A 25,192-nucleotide genomic window follows, 5' to 3' on the forward strand; every position below is an offset into this window, starting at 1 on the left:
TTCAACAGAGTTATATAGAAGAACTTCGACGGCTCCAAATCTAACAATAACAATGGCCTCTTCTGATCAAAACATTTTATTATACGGTAATTTAGATGTTGATGGTCGGCCCAATGTCGTCCTGCTCACTGCTTCTCGACTTTACTGGGATGCAACTTCAAAGGCTAGCACCCCGGACACACCATCAATCGAAATCATTTCATGTAAGTCCATTTTTATTTAATAAATAATAAGCCCTATTGTTTAATATTCATTCTCAAATAACAAAAACGGGGGAAAAAATACTCAAGTTTTTTTTTTTTTAAACTCATTTTAAAAATAATTTTATAAATATATAAAATTACGGTATCGTGTACTTATTGTGCCATGCTGAAATAATAACGTTTTTATTTAGAAATCCATTCTTAATATAGAGAGGGGAGATTGTTTTGTAACTATTCTGTACTTTCACCTAACAATTTAATAAGAAAAAGATATCGTAAAACTTGAATTTAATTTGAAAATACCATTTAAAAAAAAAAAGTGCCGTACAAAGCACGAAAATTACTATTAAAAAAATCAAATACTTTCTTTAAATCGTAAGAATCTATAATCGCGGGACGCGGCGCTTTGCAGGAATCGTTTCTCTCCGCATTTATTTATGTTTTTGCCCCCCCCCCCTGATATATTAATGTTTTTATTTGTATTGTTACATAGGACTCTGCGTTGGTGTTGGTTAATGATCGATGGACATAATTCTTATTTTCTTCAGCTGCAAAAACATGTCCTTCATTAAAACTCCCAACACTAACCCAAAGTCCGTGCTGGAAATATGAAAGAAATAAAATGCAAAATATATCAGTTCGAGAAATATTTTCTAATTTGGTTGAAACCTTTAAAAAAAATTTTTTTTTAACCCCAACTTCGCTTTTAAAATGTGCGAACTAACCTTTCTGGCATTGCGTATACTGAGGAACGTGGACTGTGGAGTCAATTTTAGCATAGAGATCGTCAGAATAACTGGCCTATTTCGATTGCCTTCCTTCCAATTTTTAAAAAATAATAACATTAAAAAGATGGAAATTGTTTGGAAAATAACGTGCTTGAATTTCATATTCCGTAGAAGTACTAAAACATTCTTTTTTTTTTTTTTTTTCTTTTTTTAATTTGGGATAATAACGAAAGAAGCAAACGCGACTTGGCCGTTCCGAATTAAAATCTTGGGCACTTGTGCAGTTTAACATTTCCGTACAAATTTAGAAAGTCATTTTCAGGGGCTTTGTGGACTCTTCCTTGCTGCGGACGACGCAACTCTCCTAAAAATGTTAAAATACCAAATTTTTAAAGTTTGACCCCCCCCCTCTTTTAACATTTGAAAAAGTAAGTTGGAATTTTATTTTAGCATGAGAAATACATTTTAAGGCGAAAAATCTCCTTTATCAAAGAAAAAAAAAAGTGTGCAGGTTCAGGAGTGCAGCAGGACTGCAGGGACATGCAAAACAGGGAAGATATTCCAACACTCCCTATACTACAATTGAAACTAAAAATCCTTCATTATTAAATTTTAGGAGAAAGAAAGTGGCTATTTTTGTGACTAATGCACTTTGTAGTTGAAAATCCTAGCTAAATAGCTAAAAAAAAAAAAAAAAGAAAAAAGTTTAACTTTTTTATCTACTGATATATTTTATTATGGCATTTATTTCTAACAATAAAATACACGAATTTTCATTTATCTAATTTATTGTTATCCCAAAATCCCTATTTACTTGCCTCTCCGCGAGACGTTTAGAATTTTTTTTTTTTTTTCTTCTTGAGAGAGAGTCCATTTCCTCGATCTGTGGATTGGGACAAAATAAATAAATAAATAAAAATTGCGTTTGTCTATAAGGATTTCACCTTTACTGACTACAGAAATTATTAATTAGCTGTCTTAGAAAAACTACTTAACTACATTTTTCAAAAATATTAACTTACCCTCCCCCTCAAATAGCACAACATTAAAACACCTTTATAAAAATACGTAATGTAAAAATAGAACCACTACTATCGGTCTTTAACTATGAGAGGCCATTTTTCAAGATGGTTGCGTTTTGTTTACATGCTTACTGATGCATTATGGTCGACCAATTTTATTTTTCATAACAAAACACTGATAGAAACCCATCCAATAAATGTCACCAATCGTGCGAAAATGTAATGATCTATCAGTATTTTAATTTTTCGATTTTTGAGCGATTATCGAGACTCCCCAAATGACTGATGTCGGACATTTTTTCATTTTCTAATTTAAGACTCAACACCACTTGTGTTTTAAAGTAAATAAGTTAAAACGCAAAGAGCAATACCTAAAGGAGAAATGCTTTCGAACACCTTGGAAAACCTCGTTAGTCTGCCCAGTATTTAAAAAAGCACTGAAGATCGGTCTTCAGCTTCCCAGTACAGATTAGTCTTCTGTGCGTTATGACTAAGTTACTTGAATTTGAACTAAATAGAGAAATTTTTAACTATCTCGACAAAAAATAACTTGCTCAACAGCAAGCAATATAATTTCCATCCTGAGAGATCTACAGCTGATGTACTGACTGTAATTTCACATAAGATCAATGATCCTCATTAGAGCAATAGCTCTTGACATATCAAAGGCATTTGCCAAGGTTTGATATAAAGGTCTGCATCACAAAATCTCTAGCATTGGAATATCTGGAAATGTCTTCTCAACTATCTAATCCTTCCTCTCCGACAGTCATTGATGGTCAGAAGTCCAAAGCTCAAAGTATCAATACTTGTTTTCCTCAGGGTTCCATCTTTGGCCCAACTCCCTTGCTTATCTTCGTCAACAATCTTCCAAATCCCATTCTAAGGTCATTCGTCGACATATAGACAGACGACACCACTGTCTATGGTAACACTTCAAAGGCCAGCAATGATTAAGATTTTTCAGCAGTCTCTCTCCTCCAACCTTGAGCATGTTGTGCAATGGTGCAAAAAGTTGTTAGTTGATTTCAATGCATCTAAAACCAAGCTTCTATCTTTACACCACCAATGCTTTGACCCCCCCCCCCCGCTCCCCTGGTCACAATTGATATGAATGAATCTTATCTGAAAGAAGCACTTTGCTTCAACAAGCTTTTGGAACCTTCACCCCTAGCATGAAATACGCTAAATCAGTTGCCATGGTAATTGGAAAAATGGTTACGTCATTCTACTGCTCCAGACGGTATCTCACTCCTAATGCAATCCTCTACATGTTTAAGGGATAAATTTCCAAAAAATATAAATTTGTTCTTGCAACAGTTGCTTCCTGGTAGTGGTTAAACAAAATGCCTGTTGACTTCATTTCCTTCCTTCTTCTCTTCTATTTCTCACACCGTTTTTTATCTATCCCCCCCCCCTCACATGACCTGTAAACATGTGACTTAGGTTTGGTATAAAAGCTCAGTCAATCTTCAAGGCGCCTCTCTCTCAGATCGCACCGGAAGGTATGTTCGTTGTTGTTTTTACGTACAGCCACACAAGGCACAAACACGTGGGTTCTTGCTTCTTTGGTGACTATCACATAAATATGCCCTAAAATATAATACAGTCTCCACATCTGAGGAGAAGCTGCCCAGAATACCCTATCCTGCCTTGACAGTTCAAAACTAGTTCTGAAACTTGGTAGACAATTTCCTTTTCTCCTCTTCTTTCTCACAGAAGAAACATTGTGAGCCTGTCTTTGCTTTACTGTTATTTTCACGGCAAGTGCTCATCTGAGTTTCAATCAATGGTAACTCCCACAAAAAAAAAAAAAAATAACTTTCACAAAAAGCACCGGTCAAGCTATGACCGCAGTCAACAACTTCTCCTGTTCTCTATAAGTGCCCAAATCAAATTCTGTGAACAAAGCTTCTTTTCTAGAATTGCCCGCCTGTAGAACTGTTTCACTGACCTGCTTCCCAACTAGCTACAACAGACTCGTTTTCAAGTCTAATGTGAACAAGTTCTTGCTATCCCGTCTCCTTAAATAGTACAGTTTCTACCCAACTCCTACCAAAAACTAGGCCATCTTGTCTTTGTTAACATTGTTTTCAACCCCTTTTTCATTTTGTCTATACTGCAAAATGCCCTTTTTTTCTCAAAATTAACATTTTGCAAACATACAAGGTGTCTTCAATAAGTTTCCAGACGTTTTTTGTATGAGCACTTTTCTTGATATACTATGCACATGAAATTCTAGTCCCTTTTGAAGTAATCTCCTTTAGTTGCAATGCACTATTCCAACAACTTCTGAAAGTCCTCTTGTTTGAGCATGTTAATAACCCTCATTACAGCTTCTTTAATCTAAATTGTCTCATAATGACAATCTCTAAGGTTTTCCTTGAACTTAGGGAGAACCAAAAGTCACAGGGAGCAAGGTATTGACTATAGGGAGGGTGAGGAACTGTCTTGATGCCCATCTTGGTCAAATAGTCTGTGAAAAGGATGGAGAGGTGGACTGGTACATTGTCCTAGTGGAAATGCCACTGACCCGATTTAAAGAGTGCTGGCATCTTCCGACGGAATCTCTTCCTGAACTCCCTTAAAACCGCAACATGGTTTGTCCTTGTTGACTGTCTGTCCAGTGGGAATCCAGTGCATGTAGATCATGCCTGTGTTGTCAAAAAAAACGGATGGGTGGATTTGCTCCGTCTGACCTTCTTGGGTCTAAGACTAAGAGAGTTAGCATTCTTCCACTGGGAACTCTGTCTCTTGGTCTCTGAGTCATATCAGTAGATTCAGCATTCATCGCAGGTTACCAGAGCATCAAGAACTGTAGGATGTGAATTGATCAGCTCAACCATCTTCCTGCTGTCATGTCAAGTTTTTCGTTCTGATCTTCTCTGAGCAGCCTTGGGACAAACTTTGCACAAATCTTCCGCATCTTCAGTTCTTCACGAATGTGTACAATTTCTACACTGATATCAAAATGTGCACTTATTGTCTCTATAGACACACGACGGTCCTTACCCATGAAATTCTTTATTTGGCCAATCAACTCTGATGTTCTGACTTCCTTACTCCTCCCCACACCTCTCATCATCCCTCACAGACTCCCTTTCTTGAATCTCTTATACCACTCAAAAACTGATGCTCAATTTATGCAAGATTGTCCAAAAGCAGTCTGAAGCATTCCATACGTTTCTGTGGCATTTTTTCTAAGTGTGAATCAAAATTTTAGGTACTTGTACAGTTTAATCAAGACATTAAAAAATGAAAATATCGAAAAAAAGTTTCAATTGTACGTATGTTATGGAATGAAGTTCTCCGAAAAAAATTTCACTTAATTTCATCAAGTAGTTTTTGTTTTATAGCGAAAAAACAATTTGTTATGATACCGAGCAAAAGGTTCGATTTTTAGGAAGAAAAGCTAGTTATTAAAGATGGGGAGGGAGTGTCGGCGCTTTACATGGAGTTATCTCCCCGTGGGGTTTATAAACTCCAAACAAAATTAAACAAAAACAAGACGCCTGCCTTCAACGCGCTCTCATAAAAACGTCTTTCCGCTGAAAAAAAAAAAAAAAAAAAAAAATTCTGTCAAATTAAGTGAAATTTTTTTTTTTTCTCGATCTTCATGTCAAAACGGATACCGTACAATATAACCTTTTTTCGATATTTTTATTTTTTAATGTCTTGATTTTTTTTTTTTTTTTTTTTACAAGGGTGTCACTACTTATCAAGGCCCAGAAGCGACTCGAGGATAAGGGTTAATATGTATACATTAGTCATTGTGATTTTAGCATAGTAAACAGTGGGAATTTTGTAACTTGGATTACTTAGGGGGACGATTCAATTAGAACTTGTTCACATTGGACTTTTTCATTTTTTTTTTTTTCATAGGTATCAACTCATTATCAAGGCCAAGAGGCCACTCAAGGATAAGGGTTAAAGAGTGTACAGTAGAAATTGGACAATATAATAATCATTAGTAATGAAAATTTGTTAAATTTGATAACTTATATGGAACGGCTCATCCAAGAACTTAAACTGTAAAAGTACCAAATTTTAGTGCATATTTTTAAAAAATATCCTCACGTTCAGATTGCATTTTTGAAATTCACTAGCTGTGACAATCAGGCTTTAGTAAGGTGTATTCCAATTCCTACTGTAGCTGTTCATTTGAACCTTAAATCATAAAAAATTGACTAATCCTTTCATAGTATGTATTGAATTGTCAAGAGTCTACGAGAATTTTAAATGCCTGCACCAAAACGTTATTATTTAAGGCAACTCGTATAACGTTCATTGATCTTAAATTTTATTGCAATTTAATTTAAATTATTTTTGATTCGTCTAATGTCGTGAAAATCAGTAATTATGCGTGAATTATATTCCACTGCTATTCTTTGTTTTTTTAGAAAAGCCCCCCTCTCTCTGTTTGATTTATAAGCGCAAATGAACAAAAAAAAAATTTTTTTTAAATAATAATAAATAAAAAATTTAAAAAAAAATGAAAAAAATACGAGACTTTCACCTGTTTAGCAAAGGAAAGGACTAGTTTTCTGGTTTATTTGTGCCCTTTAAAAAATGAACTATTTATCTGAGGCGAGGCGCCACCACTCTAAAAAACAAACCAACTGTAAACTCTGCGTTGTTGGCTAAACCAATTAAATCGTTTCTTTTTTTTTCTTTTTGTTTTTTTTTTATTTCCTGATTTAAAATGAAAAAAAAAAAAAAGAACATTTCTAAAAATATAACAAAATAAAACAAAATACTCAAAGCCAATTTTATTGCATATGTCAAACGGCGAAATGACCGGAAAACTATCTTTCTAAAAGTTAAAAGGCTAGTTATGAAACAACGATAACTCCAGTCCATAACCCTTTCGTGGCATTCGTACTTTGTCCTTAAAAAAATATATGGTAAATTTTCAGATTAGGTCCACCCACCTCAACAATTTTCTTTTAAATGACAACTTTTGAAGGTTTTCGACTATGCTGAAAACGAAAATAGCATTGAAATTTTGCAAAAATAAGTAGTTATCGAGATATAAAAAGTTGTATTATGCATTGTATTCTTTGGCGGCCATCTTTTTTACGCGCGTGCAGTGTTAGTCGTAGATGAGTAGATTTGTTTATAGCGCACACGCGTAAATAAGATGGCCGCCAAAGAATACAATGCATAATACAACTTTTTATATTTCGATAACTACTTATTTCTGCAAGATTTCCATTACGATTTTCGTATTCAGCATAGTCGAAAACCTATAAAAGTTGTCATTTAAAAGAAAATTGTGGAAGTGGACCTAATTTGAAAAAATACCAAATATATATATAAATATATATATATTAACGATTCATCGATCTTCCTTACCTAGTATCTTTCTCAACTTGTTTATCAAGATGGCGACTATAATTTTCGGGCTTAGTTCTCATTTCGGCGTTTCCAACGTACAATGTAATTTTATTTTATTTAAACTAAAACATACAAGCTATTTAGTATTAATGCCGAAACTCATTTCACTGTAAAAAAAAAAAAAAAAAAAAAAAGGTTATTGAAATGGGAATTAAGCCGTTAATTCGTTAGGTATTGTTGAATTTTCTTTTTGCGTGTAAAAAAAAAAAAAAAAAAAAAAAAGGTGTAAGATAAAACATGGCTGCCAACGATTTAACATCTATCACTAATGGAGATTTGGCATCTGTCTGAAGCCAAAACTATACTCTTTAATTGTGAATCCAGTTTGCTATATACTACTTGATTCAATGCTCAATAAATTGGGTTGGGGTCTGTTCTGTTGTAAAGAGATAATCCTCCCAGGTATTACTCTTCTTTGGAAGTGTAATATACGTTATTTCATTATACCATTCTTCCAGACCAGCCGGTCCTGGATATGACCTTAAACTATACTCAGTGGTGATGCCTCAGCTTGCGGGCTTTGGGGAGTGTGGAGCCACCCTTTAATTACCATTGCTCCCAGGTCCACTCTGACCCTGAGTGGTAGTACCTGTTAGGGTCTCAACTATGGGTTAAATAGAAACCGACTTGAAAACAACAAATCTATTCTATTAAAAAAATTTTCTTCAAAATCTTTGGCTTCGGCATTAAATAACCCGAAAAGGATTGATATGCCGTAAAACAAAAACAACCAACCAACCAATCCAGATCAGCCGTCAAGACATTTCAGAAATGGCTCTCTCCCTGTCTACTGCAGTATCTTGCTGCGCCTGTGTAGTCCAAGAGGTTCAGGTTCACCCTCACCCTCACAAGCTTTGCCTTCTACCTAAGGGGTTAGTTTATTACTACTCGCCTGAGGCGCTACTACCGAGTAATATTGATGGGACTGCAAGTGCAGTTACATCATTGGCTTAGCTACGTAGGTGTTGCCCCTGCAAGTTAAAAACTCTTATTCCATTTATGTAGGAAATAATCTAAACAAGACGGACGTTTGTGAGGTCAATAATCATTTTATTGTGTAAACGAGAGACGACACGGAGCAGACACTCTAGTAGTCTTGTTAAGTGTTCTATCCTTAATGTCTAGTCTGTTTTTTTTTTTCTTTCTCCCTTAGTTATCTGTCTTCCCACGAGATCAGTTTAATGTAGGTGGAAGTCAGCTCCCCTGAAAAGGGACATTCTAGATTAGGACAAAATAAGATTTTGTTGTTAGATGTTTTGTTTCAAGATAAAACTTGAAACTAAGGGGGGGGGGGACCCCCCGCCCCTCCGAGCGTTACCGCCGTCTTTCGTAAGTGGTTACTATATTGGTGTTTATGCATTTTATTGCACCAATGCACCACCACGCTATTTTTTTTTTCTATAGTATTTTCAAGTTTTACACTACCCATTGTTAGGTGAAAGTAGAGAATAGTTGCGAAACACCCTCCCCTCCCATATTAAGAATGGCTTTCGAAATAACGTTATTTCAGCACTGTACGATAAGTGCATAAGTACCAATATATTGTTTGCTGTCCGAACACAAACGTGAAATGCTTGAGCGAGCATGTGTGGTTAATTTTAAACCGAACCGACCTTTGGCCGAGATTTGTAAATAATATCCAGTTCAAACTAACTAAAAGTAAATGTGGTATTGTGGCGACTGTTGAGGTGAAATTAACGCACAAATGATGAAAGAATGACGGGAACAGTACTCCCTTGTAGTTTTGAGGGCCTTGTGCCGAATTTTAAAAATTTGCTCATTACTTTTTTGTGACAAATAAAGGTACTTTTTAGGATAGTCGACAGATCAATTTTTGTAAATAAGCAAAAACAATATTACGTAATTAACTGTCATGTCGAAAATAGTAATATCTCCAAATTACGAAAATTCAACGAGTAGGTTGTTAGAAGTAATATTTACTGAAAATTGAGTAAAATTGCATTTTTTTTCTTAGATGTTATAGTGGACGGTGAAGAGTTCACACACAGGAGACAACTCTGAACGCAAAACTTAGATTACGGCGTAATGGCTTCCGACATTTACAGTCTATAGCGATAAACCTTTTTTTTTTTTTTAATAAAAATCACAATAGTAATTGTTTTTCTCGATGAATTTTCATAATCTTTGAATATATTACTATTTTCGACATGACAATTTAAGTATGTAATGTTTTTGCTTAAAACTGCATATTAAAAAAATGGATATGTCGATTCTATCTTAATAAGCACCTAAATAAATAATTTAAACGTAAAACTATTCAACAAAAAACAGAAAAAAAAATCATTGTCTACTGAAGCAATTTTTATTTTTGTACCTAATCCAAAGTGACACTTCTTTTATGAGAGCTTAATCTTTTTTCTCCCCTCATTAAAAACTTTGGGGTTTGTATTACTGTACACATAAGATTCGAAAAAGTTGTCAAAAAACAAATATATAACAAATAAATGTTATCAAAGGCAAGATAAGTTACTTTTCTACCAAACTGGATATATTTTTCGTGTTTTTATTCAATGTAACATGTTTATTCAGCTCGAAAACCATACAGTGTTTACCGATGTATTGGAACATTCAAGATGGCGTTTTATTCTCTCTTTAACACGGTAAGTGTGGGAAAAGATGTTATAAATAAAAAAACCGGATAAAATACTGTTAAAAACTCACTCAATATATGTTACCGTGACATAGGTTGACATATATACGGCGGGTTTTTAATAGTATTTTGTATAGTTTTTTATTTATAACACCTTTTTCCATACTTACGGTGTTAAAGAGGGTGTGAGACGCCATCTTGAATTTTCGGATACATCGGTAAACACTATGTTTTTCGAGCTGAATAAATATGTTACATTGAATAAAAACACAAAAAATATATCCAGTTTGGCAGAAAAGTAACTTATCTTGCCTTTGATAACATTTATTTGTTATATATTTGTTTTTTGACAACTTTTTCGAATCTATGTGTAGTAATACAAACCCGTTTCAGGAAGATGTCCTCCCAGGCATAACCGTCTTCTTTCAAAACGGTGATTGGAGGCTGCTTCATTTGTGAGGTGAGGAGAACCAACGCGATCGACCAACCACGTTAATTCTGACACTCTCATAAGAACGCCCCCCCCCTCATTTTTTTTTTTGAGAAAGCTGGATTCCCACTTTAAACTGACCCCCCACCCTCTCCCCCGTGTCAAACCCTGACAATGAGACAGCGGTGGTGATGGTCAAACTTTACCCTAGTAGAGAAGTAGGTGAACAGTAAACAACTGTTTCTACTGTTATTTTTATTTTTTCCCCAAAATAAACTAGAAAGAATCGCTTTTGTTTATTTTTAAATCCTTTGTTCTTGGTAAAAAGAGAAAGAAAAAGCACAGAAAACTTATTTTAGCAGCATTGTCTAATAATGGAGATTTGGTATCTGTCTGTATGAAGCCGAGACGTTACTTTTTTAACGTGCAATCGTCTGAAATGGCAGGGAGAACAGCAAACCCTTTAAATGTTCAATTCAATGCACTATACTTTTTCAGACTATTGCACCATTTTTAAAAAATTAAAACATTTTTTTTTCTTCTTAAGTTAAAAAGTAACAGTGTCGTATTTGTTTAATCACTTTAATAACACCCTCCCAGGCATTACTTACCTGAAAGTTCGTCAGCAAGAAATTGTTACAATACAATTGTTGGGTAGCAAACTAGAAATATGTGTTACTAGCAAAAATATGCTACTAGAGAGGGCATTTACATATTGAGGGTGGTTCTTAATTAAATTTTTTTTTTCTTACTATTAGAGTACAAAAAGAAAAAATTTAAAAACTTTTTAGATTAATATTTCATTATGCTCACCATTTATCAAGGCAAGAGCTACTCGAGGATTAAATGAGATGTGAATGATTATCAGCTGAAAGAACATTGGGAATGCTAATGTTTGATTACTTTTGGACAGTCCATGGGTCCATGACAGGAATTTGTTTACATTGGATTTGAATACTATCGCATGTAATCATGAGGGAAGCTGTTCTGTAGATTGAAAGAAGCTCTATCCATGGAAATTCTGGCTAACAGGAGGCACATGAAAAGAAAAAAAATATAATTTTGGAAAAGAGACAAATTCTTGCTGTGATTGCATTACAAGAAGAAACCAAAGACGAGAACTTTATCAAGCATCATCCATAGAAATAATGGTATAGAAACTAGCAACATCTCTTCTGTGAGAAAAGGGTTGTATGGGGAGAGATGAGATCACTACCCCTTCCCACTAGTCGGTTTTGTACTCTATCAAGGCATGAAAAATGCTCTATATGTGGCACCTCCTCAGATGTGGCAGCAGTATGCCGTCTTTGGACACGTCTGATTGTAGAGAAGGTATTTACGTCCTTTCCACCTCCAGGAAATTGTGACACAAGGTCAGAAAAATGATGAAGAGTTAAGCCAGTTCCCCTGCAAGTAGGAGCACTCTGGCTTATTAAAAATTGTTTGGGCGGCCTGTTGGCCTTCTCCAGTAAGGGTGCCCCAGACAGCAATAAATTTACTCCACCTGAAAGACAGGAGAAAGGCATAAGAGGGTGGACCTCCTAGAACTGCACAGGAATCAACTGTTCCTCCGTCAACAGGGAAAAGGCCATTTTAAAAATGACTCTTACTCAGTTGGTTTTGGCGGTAGATTTTATCTGTGGTTAGGTACTTTCTGGAGCAGTAGAATGATCCAACCATTGACTGGAATAAACAGGGATTCGAGCACTAGTGGTGAAAAAAAAAAAAAAAAAAAAAAAAAAAAAAAAAGAAGCTTAGTTTAAAAGGTGTTAAAAGTAACAAGCTATTTTTCCTCCAGTGCACTAAATGCTCTGGATCTGAAGAGAAGGAATCTGCAAGATCTTGAACACCAGTGCTCTTAAAGCTGCAAAGATGTCAAGGATTATTTCTGAATATGATTTGGTAGATCATTAATGAAGAGTGTTGGTTTTAGAGTAGATCCTCGAGACATGTCAGTGTTGATTTTTTTTATGGGCTTCTGATCTCTTTCAACCAATGTGAAGACATTGCATAATTCCATAGCTGATAAGTTTGTGAACCATCCTATTGTCGGATTCTATTAAGAGCTATTGCTCTAGAAACAAATCGCTCATTAGGAGATTTCCTGATTCTATGTGATATTACATTTAGTATATTGGAGGATGAAATCCGTATTGCTTGTCATTAAGTAGATTTTTTTTTCTGAAGTTGTTTATAATTGCATGATTTATTACAAATTTAAGTAGTTTACTCATAACACATCAGAGTGATTAATCTGTACTGAGACCCAGTATTTTTATATACTGGGTAGGTCAGCAAAGTTTTTTTTTTTTTTTTCTTTTTTCAAATGGATGGAAAGTGTCTTATTTAACCATCAGTTTTATAATTTTGTTAGAATAGAAACAAGTTCCAGCAGTAACATCTTAAAGACCTATCCCCGCACCCTTATTAAGCCATCCATGATCATAAAACCGTTAGCAATAAACAGAGGCTACTAAACTAATTAAGGAATGCATAAAACTTGGGAACATCACAATAGTTAGCCAATAGAGGACTCCAAAAATGTGAATGATACATGTTCACTCACACAATTCTGAGGTAATGTGTTTAGAACTGCAGAATGAGATTGTGAGTACATCTGTGAGTAAACACTAGTGTGATTATGCAGTGGGTCTAATGTGAATGTCTACTGTTGCAGGTTTGGTCTGTTCAACTGCATGAGACACTGAGGTAGGTCAAGAACCATGGAAATATTTGCAGGCAACATATTCTCACCTATGATGAGAATATTGTCAGGATCAGTTACCTTGATTGTATCAAGGTTTTTGATAAATTTGGCAATGTCTTAGAACGTATCTACAGTTATAGGGTAGAGTTCTAGAAGTTGGTGAATTAATGACACCTAAAGCCCAACCAAAGACCTGTTAAGCTTTTAGAGGAGATTAACTCCTTGATCTGAAGGGGATATTCCCATTGTTTACAAATGGACAGCAGATAGTGCTGTACTAGGACAAAAAGATTCCTTCTAAGAGATGTCCCTACAACACTGACGCACCAATCTAAACTCTGTTGGCTTTAAACTCCAGCAAATCACAAGAGTACTACAATGGTGCCTAAGATAGATCAGAACAACCAGGGTGCCACAATTAGACTATAGTGTCAAACAGTAGCTCTGACTACAAAGGGTGGAGTTTGTAGCAAAGTTTCTTGTGAAACGTTTTGTCTTCAGAACAGATCACCTCGGTAAGGTGGAGTTGATGGTTGGAATGGAGGTTTTATATCGGTTTAGTACCTGGTTTGCTGTTTTCCAAAACTTATTTGAGTCTAGCCTCTGGTGCAATAATTCTGGCTTTAACAGATTGCGTATAGATGTCGTTCCTATTTTCAATAGCTCATCCGCAACAGTTGTAGAAGTGGTTTAGTTTTAAAGGAATCTCTGTTGTTGATAAAGATTAAAATAGGTTTCTATGGGCTATGACAGCAGTATACTCAGGAGTGAACTATGGTTGAATATTTTGGTTTCTATCGGAAGTTTTTTAGAGGAGATATAACATTCTGTACCAGTTTGATATGTCAGAGTTGATCCAGGGAATTTTTTTTTTTTTTTTTTTAATGAATGTAGAGAAATTTCTGAGATAAAAGATCTACCCCCAATCTGTCCTTTTATTTATACACTGCCAAAGAAAGAGACATTGGTCTCCCAGAACCTAGATTTTATCCTGATGAGGGGCAATAGAATAATTAGAAGGTTCCAGAATAATTAAACGGTAAATGAGCATTTCTGAGAGCAAGTTATCAAGAAAGTTTGCGAAATGTCTATCAGCATCGCATATGCACGTACGTTTATTATTGACAATCTGAGTCGACTCACAAAAAAAGGGAAAAGTCAGAACAAAACCTTCCTTCATCATCAGTTTCATTAGACTAGACAAGCCATTTAACATTGTAGATATTTAGAGGTCCCGTTTTAAGGTTCTGCTTTTCGAGGTCGATCTTTGGGGAATACAGTTTTAAAGAAACATTTTTAAGGGAAATAGATTTTAGGTAATACTTAAGTGGGAAAGTAATAGAAATGTTATGTGATAAACACAAACAAAATAAGGAGTAAAAAAGACATTAATTCACAAAACATTTTCTTTATACACATTTAAAGATTGAACTTATATATATATATATATATATATATATATATATATATATATATATAAAAGGCAAAACGGCTGCGCGCATTTTTGTATGTTCAGCAAAGGCTTTTTTCTTGGGTGGGGGGGGGAGGTTACTATATTTTAGAAATTTTTATATACTCCCTAGATTGTAATATCTACGATTTGCAAACGGTCATTATCTCTACATTTATTTTCAACGAGTTTAAAAAAAAAAAACCCTAATTTCCATTGTTTGTTTGTCTTTTTCATATAAATAAAGCGAAACTGAATTAAATCAAATCAGTTCGCTGGTCTTCATGGGCGGCACATCTTTAAGGCAATCAGCTTTGATCAATGTGAGGAATACCCTTCATATCAGACAACTGCTATTCATTTGAGAGCTCGCCCTTTTTCAGGGGAGCTTGGTTTCCCCAACATCGTGGGGAAACAAATAAATGAAACGGCAGAAAGCTGAACTGGCCTTCAGCCAACCTTCATTTCTACACCTGCGTATTCACTTAGCAAGTCAACTTTTGGATTGACATCGCTAAATTTGAACGCTTTTCACTTCCTATAGCGTAGCGGTAAGGTGTCATGTTTCCTTTCACTTTCTTTTCCACCTTCATATCACGGGTTCGAGCCTGCTTGACTACTAACACTTATTTTTTCTTTTTTTTTCTTTTACACCTCCAAACATCCGGGCAACGCTGGGTACCCCCCCCCCCCCGCTAGTAAATATATAAACAAAGGATGTTAGTTGGTAGTTTGAGACTCTTTGCAGAGCCAAGAGTAATCATGCATTGAGATAATCAGGAAGTCTGGGTCAGTTATTTGAAGGCTGTGAATTCATAATAAAAAATTCTCCACTAAAATATAAAATTTACATTTAATGCAGTTATTAATAAAAGTAATATTCATTTGGTGAGTATGGTTTTTCATTGTAGAGAAATTCAATGAGAAATGTTATAAGCATTAAAATTAATAAGCTTATACACATTTGTTTCCAATCAGCATAATTCAGCAGACATCAAAGGGATTAAGTGTGTGTGTGTGTGTGTGTGTGTGTGTTGCCTTTTGTAAGTGTGCTTATGATAGTGTGTTTCAGTGAGTTGAGAATTGTACCAAGGAATGAAGTAAAAACAAAATGGAGCAAAGGGAGAAGGGAAGGTATAACAGGCCCTACTGTAAGTCATCAAAATGGCATCAGGAAGTTGAATAGCTCATCTGCGTTGATTTTACTAATTATGTACGACAAATGTACAAATAAGGCACGGCAACTACTCCTGCTGATTCTCTATCCGTGTGATATCTAGATGCGTCATTCAAGCAACCTGGGGTTCTTATGTCAAGAACAAGAAGGAACTGACCATCTTAATGTGTATCTTTATTGTAATGTAGTGGATAAAGTACTTGGTGGAATTCAGTTGTATAGTTACTCTTCTGAAGGTTGAAGGTTCAATCTTTAGTATGGGTGACACTCAAAATAGTCTATGAATTATTTGTAAAAAAAAAAAAAAATTCCTAAAATTTTCATCCCATAGCCTTGAGCCCCAGGAGGGGCATAGGTCATCCACAACTTTGTAGATGCTTTTGTAACAATTTTTTTTTTTTTTTGTACCGGGGTGAGGGTACTGGCTCTATGCCCAACCTTCCCAGAAGGTACATACAGCACTTAGCCTTCCCATATGGTCACCCAGCTGGTACTGGCCAGGCTCAACGTTGCTTAATTTTGGTGATCTGGCGAGAACCGATGTGTCAACGCGATTGTGTTGTACAAAAGATAAGATTTACATTTGATCAAATTATTAATAAAAGTAATGTTCATTTGATAAGTATGGTTTTCAAGCAATCCGGCATATTAACTGATTCTAATCGGCAGAAGCTTAGGATGATGCTTAAGTAGATGGTGATAGTCTGGAACTGGGAGCATGCCGTTTCCACAAGCTTCGGTGGGAGCTCAGCGAATACTCGGCAGATGGAGGTGATCAGGCTGTCTTTGGTGTTGTGGGAGGTCATGTTGGTGATATTCTTAACATATGACCAAACGAAGTAGTCTATCTTAAAATGTTCGACCATTATTGATATTAATCTGAGCAGCACCTTATTCCAGAAATATATTACTCTGTTAGCAAGAAAAAAAATTTAAATAAATTTAGTTTATTAAAACTACCATGAAAATGTCCGCTATAGTTAGGAATGATTCTTATTAATTTTTTAAGTTTTTGTTAAGGTCACTTTAGTAAAGTAGTTAATCCTATTTTCAGATCTTTCCCTGTAACTGAAATGTTTCACTATTTTTTTTTTTTTTTTTTTTTAGGTTTGGGAGGGTGGGGGCATTCTTTGTTCGGGTTCTATGTCTTTTTTTATATATAAAAAAAAAAAATAAAATAAAAAGTACAGTAGAACCCCGGGATACGGTGGCCCTAGGAATACAGTTTTTTTTTTTCAGGTTACGATGTGGAATACAATGTTTTTCCGGCCCCTGATTACGGTATTTGTCCTGCCTTACAGTGTGACCAAAAAATTCCAAAAGAAAAAATAATAAAAAAATAGCATTTTTAATTTTAAGTGTTTAATAAATTAAATTTATAAAGTGTACAGTAACATAATTAGCACATATATACGTTTTTATATTTGCCGTCTCCTCACACCTCTGCCTCCACCCACTACCAGCTCAAGTCTAGTCACTCCAAAAGTGAATAAAATTTAATTTTTCCTTTACTATATTTTTTATTTATAATGTTTACACTATAGTTTTTCTTTACATGTACTTTATATATTTTTTATTTACAGTTTTATAATGTTTTTCCATGGGTATATTTTTCCTTTATATGCTCGTCTGAGCTCCAATCTCTGGTTCCTCCTCGCCAATCTTTCACGAAAAACACCAGTCTAGCTGAAACCCCGGTCAATAATTTTCCCCACTCTTTATCTGTGCCTAAATCAAAGCGTAGATTCCATGAACAAAGCTTTTTTCTTAGAAGTGCATGCCTGCGGAACTCTCTTCCGTTTGCCCGTTTCTCACCTGACTACAACTGGGATGTCTTCAAGTCCAACACAAACAAATTCCTGATAAACCGCCTCCTTAAGTAAGACACCTTATCAAATCTCCATTACTAATGATTGCTACGATATTATTCCATAGATTACTGTACACGCAATAACCTTTATCCCCGAGTGGCCTCCAGGCCTTGATCAGTGGTGACTACCAGTACCATGTAATAAAAAAAAAATATATTTTTTATTTACAGGTACTGTACTAACAACTGTAAAGTTATTACTGTGCTGTACCCTGTATATATTTTTTTATTTATGTTATTTGAGTATATACGGGTATATTATATACTTTATTGTATTTTGTTACTAATTTTTAATATGTAAAGTACATTAGTGTATAAAATTTTGCTTAGGTCCCGCCATACGGTGATTTCACCTTACGATCCCAACCACGGAACGGATTCATGCTGTATCCCGGGGTTCTACTGTTATAATTTTCCTTTTCTTACTCTGTTTTTGTAATTAAAAACAATTCTACTTTGATTAGACATTTTGGCAGTGCTTTGAGATAGAGAAAAAACGGGAGTGAGGGTCATATCCTATAGCTACATGTGCGACAAAGCAAAATGAACACTGACATCGTAAGCGAAATGGTCCAATAATTTCTGTTGCACTCTCACTCTCTCTCTCTCTCTCTCTCTCTCTGCTGGTCTTAAATGTCAAAAAGAAAATTTAACAATTTTGTAAAAAAAAATAAAAATTTATTTAATAAATAAAAAAAAAATACTTATCAAAAAGTACTTTGAAATTAAGCCTCAAGAAAATCTTGCAAGAAATTTATATAATTGAAAGATTTAAATATTTAAATTTTTTTTTTTTCATATTAGTAATCAACTAGCAAGGCTTACAGGCGTTGTCCAGATGGAAAGATAACTTAAAATTAGTGTTCAAAATAAAACTTGAATTGAATGTCAAATTTTTTTTTTTTAAATGATGATTGACAATGTTATTTGTACAATCATCCAGCCAATGCAACCTGCAAGGATCCAATGTACAATGGATAAAAGTACTAATTGCAATCAATTGTAAGTGACTATCTTTTGGATGTTGAAGGTTCAGTTCTCTGTACAGGTGATACTAAAAATACAGTCACAAATTACGAAAGACTTCTACTCAGTTATGGATCCGTCGGTTAAATAAAGTTTTCTGTTCGAAATTCCATACAAATTCCTGAGTTTGACGAGATTCACCTGGAGAAAGTTAGAGGTTGCATCGGCCGAAACATTGTGGGAATAACATCCAAGATAAAAAAAAACAGTAGTCTGAATAATACAAGTTAAACGAACTAGTAAAAAAAAAAAAAAAAAAAAAAAAAATGGACTGTAAAGAAATGGTAAGGCAAATATATTTATGATTAGAAATAAATCTTTTTATCTTAAAAAAAAAAAAAAAACACAAATAATAATCGTTTTGTGACACGTTATCCTAAAAAAAAAAAAAAAACTTTTTTAAGTAAATAACACTTGCAATTTGAAAATCTGAAGAATTATTTGGAATGCAACAATCGTACATTTGATAATGTCTCCTCCCATTGATAATTCTGAACTATTTAGATTATTACTAGTAGGCTGCCCGGCGTTTCTCATAAAATACGCATAAATATTATATTTTAATTAATACAGAAACTGAGACATGTTTATGCGGGTATTATGTCTTTTTTTTTTTTTTTTTTCTAACCGGTTCACTGGTTAAAAAAAAAAAAAAAAAAAAAAAAGAAATACTTAAGCTAAGATCGAAACTAAAAACCTAAAAGTGAGTCAAGTATGATAACCATTAGACCAGCTTGACACAATGTTTACAAAGTATTTTCAAACCTACTTATTCTTAACATAAAGAAGCTATCATGTTTCATGGACGCATGTGCATTCGTAAAACTGTTGAAAAACATAAAAATCCGATAACTCTCAAGTACTGATTTTTTAATTTTGACGTTTTTTTTTTTTTTTGTTTTTTTTTCTGTATGAAAACCAATTAAAAAGTTTTCCACACATGTGATTATCAAATTTCAAGTCTGTTGATACCAAATTTTAAGTCTGTAGATAAAATTCATTGAGTATATAGATTGAGAAGTATCCTTGTGCGACAGAGAGAAACTTTTATAGAGCTATAGATTAACGGATAAATCTGAGTTAAATGGATTTTAGCATCATACATACCGGCATGCATTGGACAGCCTTAAGAAATTGATTTCCAAAGTAAGCTATCTCTGGTCAGGTCTTTCTTTATCCTTCTTTCTCTTAAGTCCACTTTTTCTCGCTTCTTCCATGTTTTCCTTGACCTTCTTGAATTAAACTTGCTACCTCCACTGTTCTACATTTACTAATCCAAGAACTTTGATCCATTCTTTCAGCATGCCCACACCATGGAAACCTACTCTTCTGCACGTATCTCTCTACACTGTCCAGATTTAATCTTCCTACGAGGTCCTCAAGACTAATCCTGTCTTTACGATTCACATTACACATTCACCATATCTTTCTCGTATCATTTTTCTTTATGTAACGCTTGTCCTAAACTCTTGCTGGCCAGGTTTCATTTCCATGTATCAGATGTTTGAAAAAAAATCTCTGAATAAGAAGTGTCCTGTGCATCACTTCAAAAATCACAGCAAAAATAGATAGCCAGATCTAATTTTGTTAACACATTGTGTTGGGAGCACCCTCTAAATGCCCTAGTGCTACTAGATCAGGCTGTCTGAAGATATTAGCTTCCTGAGATGAAATGCACTTAACATTGATGCTTTTTTTGTTTTTCTACTTTTGCAAAACTTTATTATGTTCAGCAAAAAACAAAAAACAACCCACGTTTTCCCCCTTTTCCTTCTTCCCATTTCCCCTTTCTCTTTCTATCTCCCCCGCTTCCTGACCAATTTCGTTAAAATGTACCAAACATTAATACTGTTACCCTTTTCCCTCTCCCATTGCAAAACTCATTCATGTTGTGTAGAGCAGAGAACAAAAACGATAAAATCCACTATAAAACAGCCAAATCAAACACTACAAACTAGCGATTGATTATATAAAGAGCTTGAAGAATAAAAAAAAAAAACTTCAACAAAATAAGTGGATACAACACGAATACTATTTCCAAAATAACTGGATTCAGCATTAAATAACCTGAAAAGGGTTGATATGCTGTAAAACAAAACAAGCAAATTTCTAAATCCCATCTATATAGAAACGAGATGATTCTAAGCATATTTCAACTTTGGGTGTTAGTGGTTTGTTCAAGTCTATTCTTTTGTATTTCATAGACGTATCTGACAAGGACGAATCCCACACCACTTTCTAGAATCTGTCATCCTTTTAGAATACTTATTGGTTATTCACAGCTGGCAATCTGAAAGCTGTTCTTCAGTCTGCTGCTCGGGGAATTACAGATGGGATATGGTTGCTACACACTACAGATGGTATCACCATAAAACCTATGCATATATGCCTAAATTGTGTAGGCCTGTATTATTATAGCTAGTTTAGATTAAAAAAAAAAAAATAGAAAAACTAGAGCCATGCAAAGTGGAAATTCAACTGGTGTCTGAGTCATTATAGTTTCACCAACTCCAGTGATGCCTTAATTGCTTCCGACTTCACAGCCCTGACATGCACACTTAATCAACTTTATTAAGTACTAGCTGAATTGCATCACACTGCAAAGTTCACTACTTGAACCACTTGAAACAATTATTTAAAATAAACATTTCAGACATGCTTTGTTCCAAACACAAAAGTCTTCCTCATTTGTTCGTATTGATAAGCATTTGAATTTTGGTAATTTCAATACGGATTTGTCTTTTTACTATGGCCGTAAAGAAAGGAAAAGAAAAACCGATGTTCCTTTTCACTTGCCATTTAGAAATGGAGCCTATCTTGTTAAAAATTAAGCTGGTCCCTTCAAAGAACACAAATGCTAAATATCTGTCCAAGAAATAAGACAATATAATATTGAAGAACAGAACTATTTGTTAAAATCGAAACAAATCCTTGAATTAAAAAAAAAAATATACTGTTAATAACATGTTCCTTTTCCAAATCAATATGCAAATTGGTTAACCTTGCAACTGATATTGCATATGCATATATATATATATATATATATATATATATATATATATATATATATATATATATAATCAATTATAAAAGGGAGAATGCGTGTGTGTGTGGACACTTCTCAACCTATATACTAAACGAATTTTTGATCTACAGACTTGAAATTTGGTATATAGCATAATCAGACACGTGGAACACTTTTATGTGTATTCATTCAGAAAAAGGGCTGTTAAGGGGTCAAAATTGAAAAATTGGTGGTTGGGTGGGGTGATCAAATGTTTATCTGTCAACTGTTTCATGAATGACAGATTTCATATGTTAAGAATAAGTAGGTTTTAAAACACTTTGTAGATATCATGTCAAGCTGGCCTAATGGTTATCATATTCGACTCTTTATCTTTAGGTTTTGGTTTTGATCTCAGCTCAAGGATTTTTTTACCTACAAGAAGTGAACTGTTTAGAAAAAAATATATATATATATTCGCATGCATGTCTTTGTTTCTTTCGGGGTTTTTTTTTTTCTTTTAATTTAAAATTTTTTTATTTTTTTATTTAAAGGAATTTAATGTTCCATTTAATATTTACATTATTTCTGTTCATAATAGATAAGAAATCTGCATTAATTAAAATATATTTATGCATATTTTAATGTCTGGGCAATACCAGGCAGCCTGCTAGTGTGTATGTATATATATATATATATATATATATATATATGAAGTGGCCTTATCTATGTGTCTACCAAACTGCTTTGTCATTGCTTAGTCTAAAGACTTGAAACTGCATATATTTGAGATTTGAACCTATGAAACAAATTCGATTTGTTTTTTAGCAGGTAAAAACAGCTGCTAAGTGGTCAAAATTGATAAAATTGGAACTTGGCATGCGGAAGTCGACTAAATGTGTACATTGTATACACAAACATACATTTACACGTTTAACTACTTTAATTTTGAAAGTTTTGCATTTGGACAGATGGCAACGAATGATGCTGGAGTGCTAAATATTGTTTTCGATTCTAGCTGATGGCACCCAAGTCATATTTTTTTTTTTTTTTTTTTTTTTTTTATAACTTTTGAAATCACTACAACATATTGGGTACAATATAATAATCAATAGACAATTGGTTCTATGAAATCTGCATAAATTAAAATATATCTAAGCATATTTTATGACTGGACATCCCAACATTTTTCCAGTGACCTTGGCAATGGATTTGATGTACATGTTCCATTTCAGATCAGGAGTAAAGGTCGGATCCAGAAGCTTGTCAAAACATGGAGCCTCCCCCGAGATGAGAGCCATTCATTTAAATTGATGCCAGATGTAGATCAGAGCATTAATGATGTAAAGATAGAAACTTGGTTTTAGATGCATTAAAATTAACCAACCACCTCTTTCCCCATTGTACCACATGCTCAAGATCAGACAAGAGAGAATCAGAAAGAACTTACGACCTTTGATGTGTTGCCATAGATGATAGTGTTGTCAGTATAAATGTCTACGAATGGTTTGGGATATCATTGGTGTAGATCAGGAAGAGAATTGGGTCCTGGATGAAACCCTGAGAGACATTAATACTGTGAGCTTCTTATTTCTGCCCATCAACCACTACTCTTATAAACTTATGAGAGAGAAATGATTTAATGATTGAGAAGACATTTCCAGCTATACCGTAGCTGGAGATTTTGTGGAGTAGACCTTTATGCCATACCCTATCAAAGGCCTTTGATATGTCAAAAGCAATTGCCCCAGAAAGGAAACCTCCGTCGAGAGATTTGTTAATCCTATTAGATATAATTGTGAGCACATTTGCTGTAGATCTAGCAGAACGGAAACCATATTGCATGTCACTAAGGAGGTTATTTTTGCTGAGGTGGTTGACTACTTTATCTAACACAGATTCCAGCAACTTACTCTTGATGCACAGGAGACTTGCTGGTCTGTACTGAAAGGGAAATGACCAGTCACCTGTGGAATTCTTAAATATACTGGTGAGGTTTTTCAAAGTGTTGAGAAGCAATTCTCCTTCAGATAATGTGTAAACAGCTTTGTATATTGGGAGCTAGTTCTGGTTGAAGCTTTTTTCAGCACTATAATTGTCGGGGCCAGTTGTTTTTCCAGGTTTTTCATTAGCTTGGCAACATCATGCACAGTCGGATATTATGTTTTCAGATACAGGGGGGTTGGCGGCCCTGATTGTGTAGGGTAGAATTAGTTGCAAAGTTCTTGGTAAAGAGTTTGGCTTTGTATGATACTGACGAGATCATCTCATTGATGATGGTTGGAATAGAGCACGCTTCTGTTCAGGACTCTTATTTGCCAAAATTGATGGGAACCAAGCCGCTGCTCAGCTAATATGGACTTGACAGACTGAGCATACAACTCTCTCGCATTCTTTATTACTCTTTTACAGTGGTTGCTGGCAGTCCTGAAGGCAGCTTTAGTCTTAAAATATCTGTTATGTTGGAAGCAATGGAAAAAGTGATTTCTGTGCGCTAGGGCAGCAGCACATTCTGGAGAAAACCACAGCTGGCTGTTAGATTTTTGCTGGAAGTTATTGAAGGGTAGGAAACAGATTTTAGTTCTGTGCAGTTCTTGGAGATCCACCCTCTCAGGCCTTGCCTCCTCTCTTTGAGAAGGAGTTAGTTTATAGCTAATCGCCTAAGGCGCCCTCATCAAGGAATGCCAACTAGGCTGCCCAGGCACTTTTTAAGTTCTTGGAATGGAAGAAAACTAAATTTCTTAACGTTATAAGTTTTTAGCGTATTTGATTAAAATCAAGATATCACATTGTTAATTAATGTACTACCCCATATAATAAGGATTGAACTTGCAGCATTCAAATTATAAGAATTTTGTTTTATCCACTCTTTTTTTTTTTTTTTTTTTTTTTACTACATAGGAGTCACCACTTATCAAGGCCCTGTCTTCTTTGCTGGACTAATTACTTTCAGAAAAACTGAAGTGAATTAGCATTTTCTTTTTCGTGTATAGAACATGCTGCAAAGCTAAAAAGGAATAAGAAATTACTATGCAGAACTTAATATCAATTTGTCATTCACACCTGATTAGATTCAATATAGAAATCCAGCAAGATAATTTTATTAAAGATTTTTAATCATTTAGTCATATCGTGACTATAAAGAATATTTTTTTTAGAGTAAGGTTTTTACACTTAATTGGATTTGAACAGGTTTGACGTTTTTGAATTTTTGAGATGAGGATTGGTTATTTGTATTCATCGGAGAAAGTCGGAGGTTATATCGACCGAAACGTTGTGGAAATCACTCAAGATGAGAACAGTAGTCTGATGAATAATACAAATTGAACAGGTTTGTTTTATTTATTTACTTTTTATTTTTTTTAATGGCATCTCAACTCTTTGAGTTATTTAATGTTGAATCCAGTCATTTTTGTAAAAAAGTTTTATGCTTAAAGTTCTTTATATCTTCAAATAGTTATTCATGGTGTTTGGTTTGTTTTACGGCATATCAACTCTTTTTGGGTTATTGAATTTGGTCATTTTTGTAAAAGATTGTATGCTTCGAGTTTTTTTTTTTTTTTTCAA

At 34.4% G+C, this 25,192-nt stretch overlaps 1 protein-coding gene across 2 annotated transcripts in view; it reads left to right on the top strand.

The window, feature by feature from the left end:
- Window positions 1–25,192, top strand: part of LOC145293360 (ceramide kinase-like) — a 125,971-nt gene continuing 100,779 nt past the window's right edge. Inside the window, exon 1 of one of the 2 annotated variants that reach the window (XM_080140000.1) lies at window positions 1–203. In XM_080140000.1, the coding sequence (XP_079996126.1) occupies window positions 53–203 (151 nt within the window). In that variant the 5' untranslated portion in view covers window positions 1–52. The remainder of the gene's footprint in view (window positions 204–25,192) is intronic. The other variant, XM_080140004.1, reaches the window with a different exon arrangement.

The sequence above is a fragment of the Euprymna scolopes genome, chromosome 2 (assembly GCF_053919585.1).
Source record: "Euprymna scolopes isolate OS-2025 chromosome 2, ASM5391958v1, whole genome shotgun sequence".
Taxonomy (NCBI): domain Eukaryota; kingdom Metazoa; phylum Mollusca; class Cephalopoda; order Sepiida; family Sepiolidae; genus Euprymna; species Euprymna scolopes.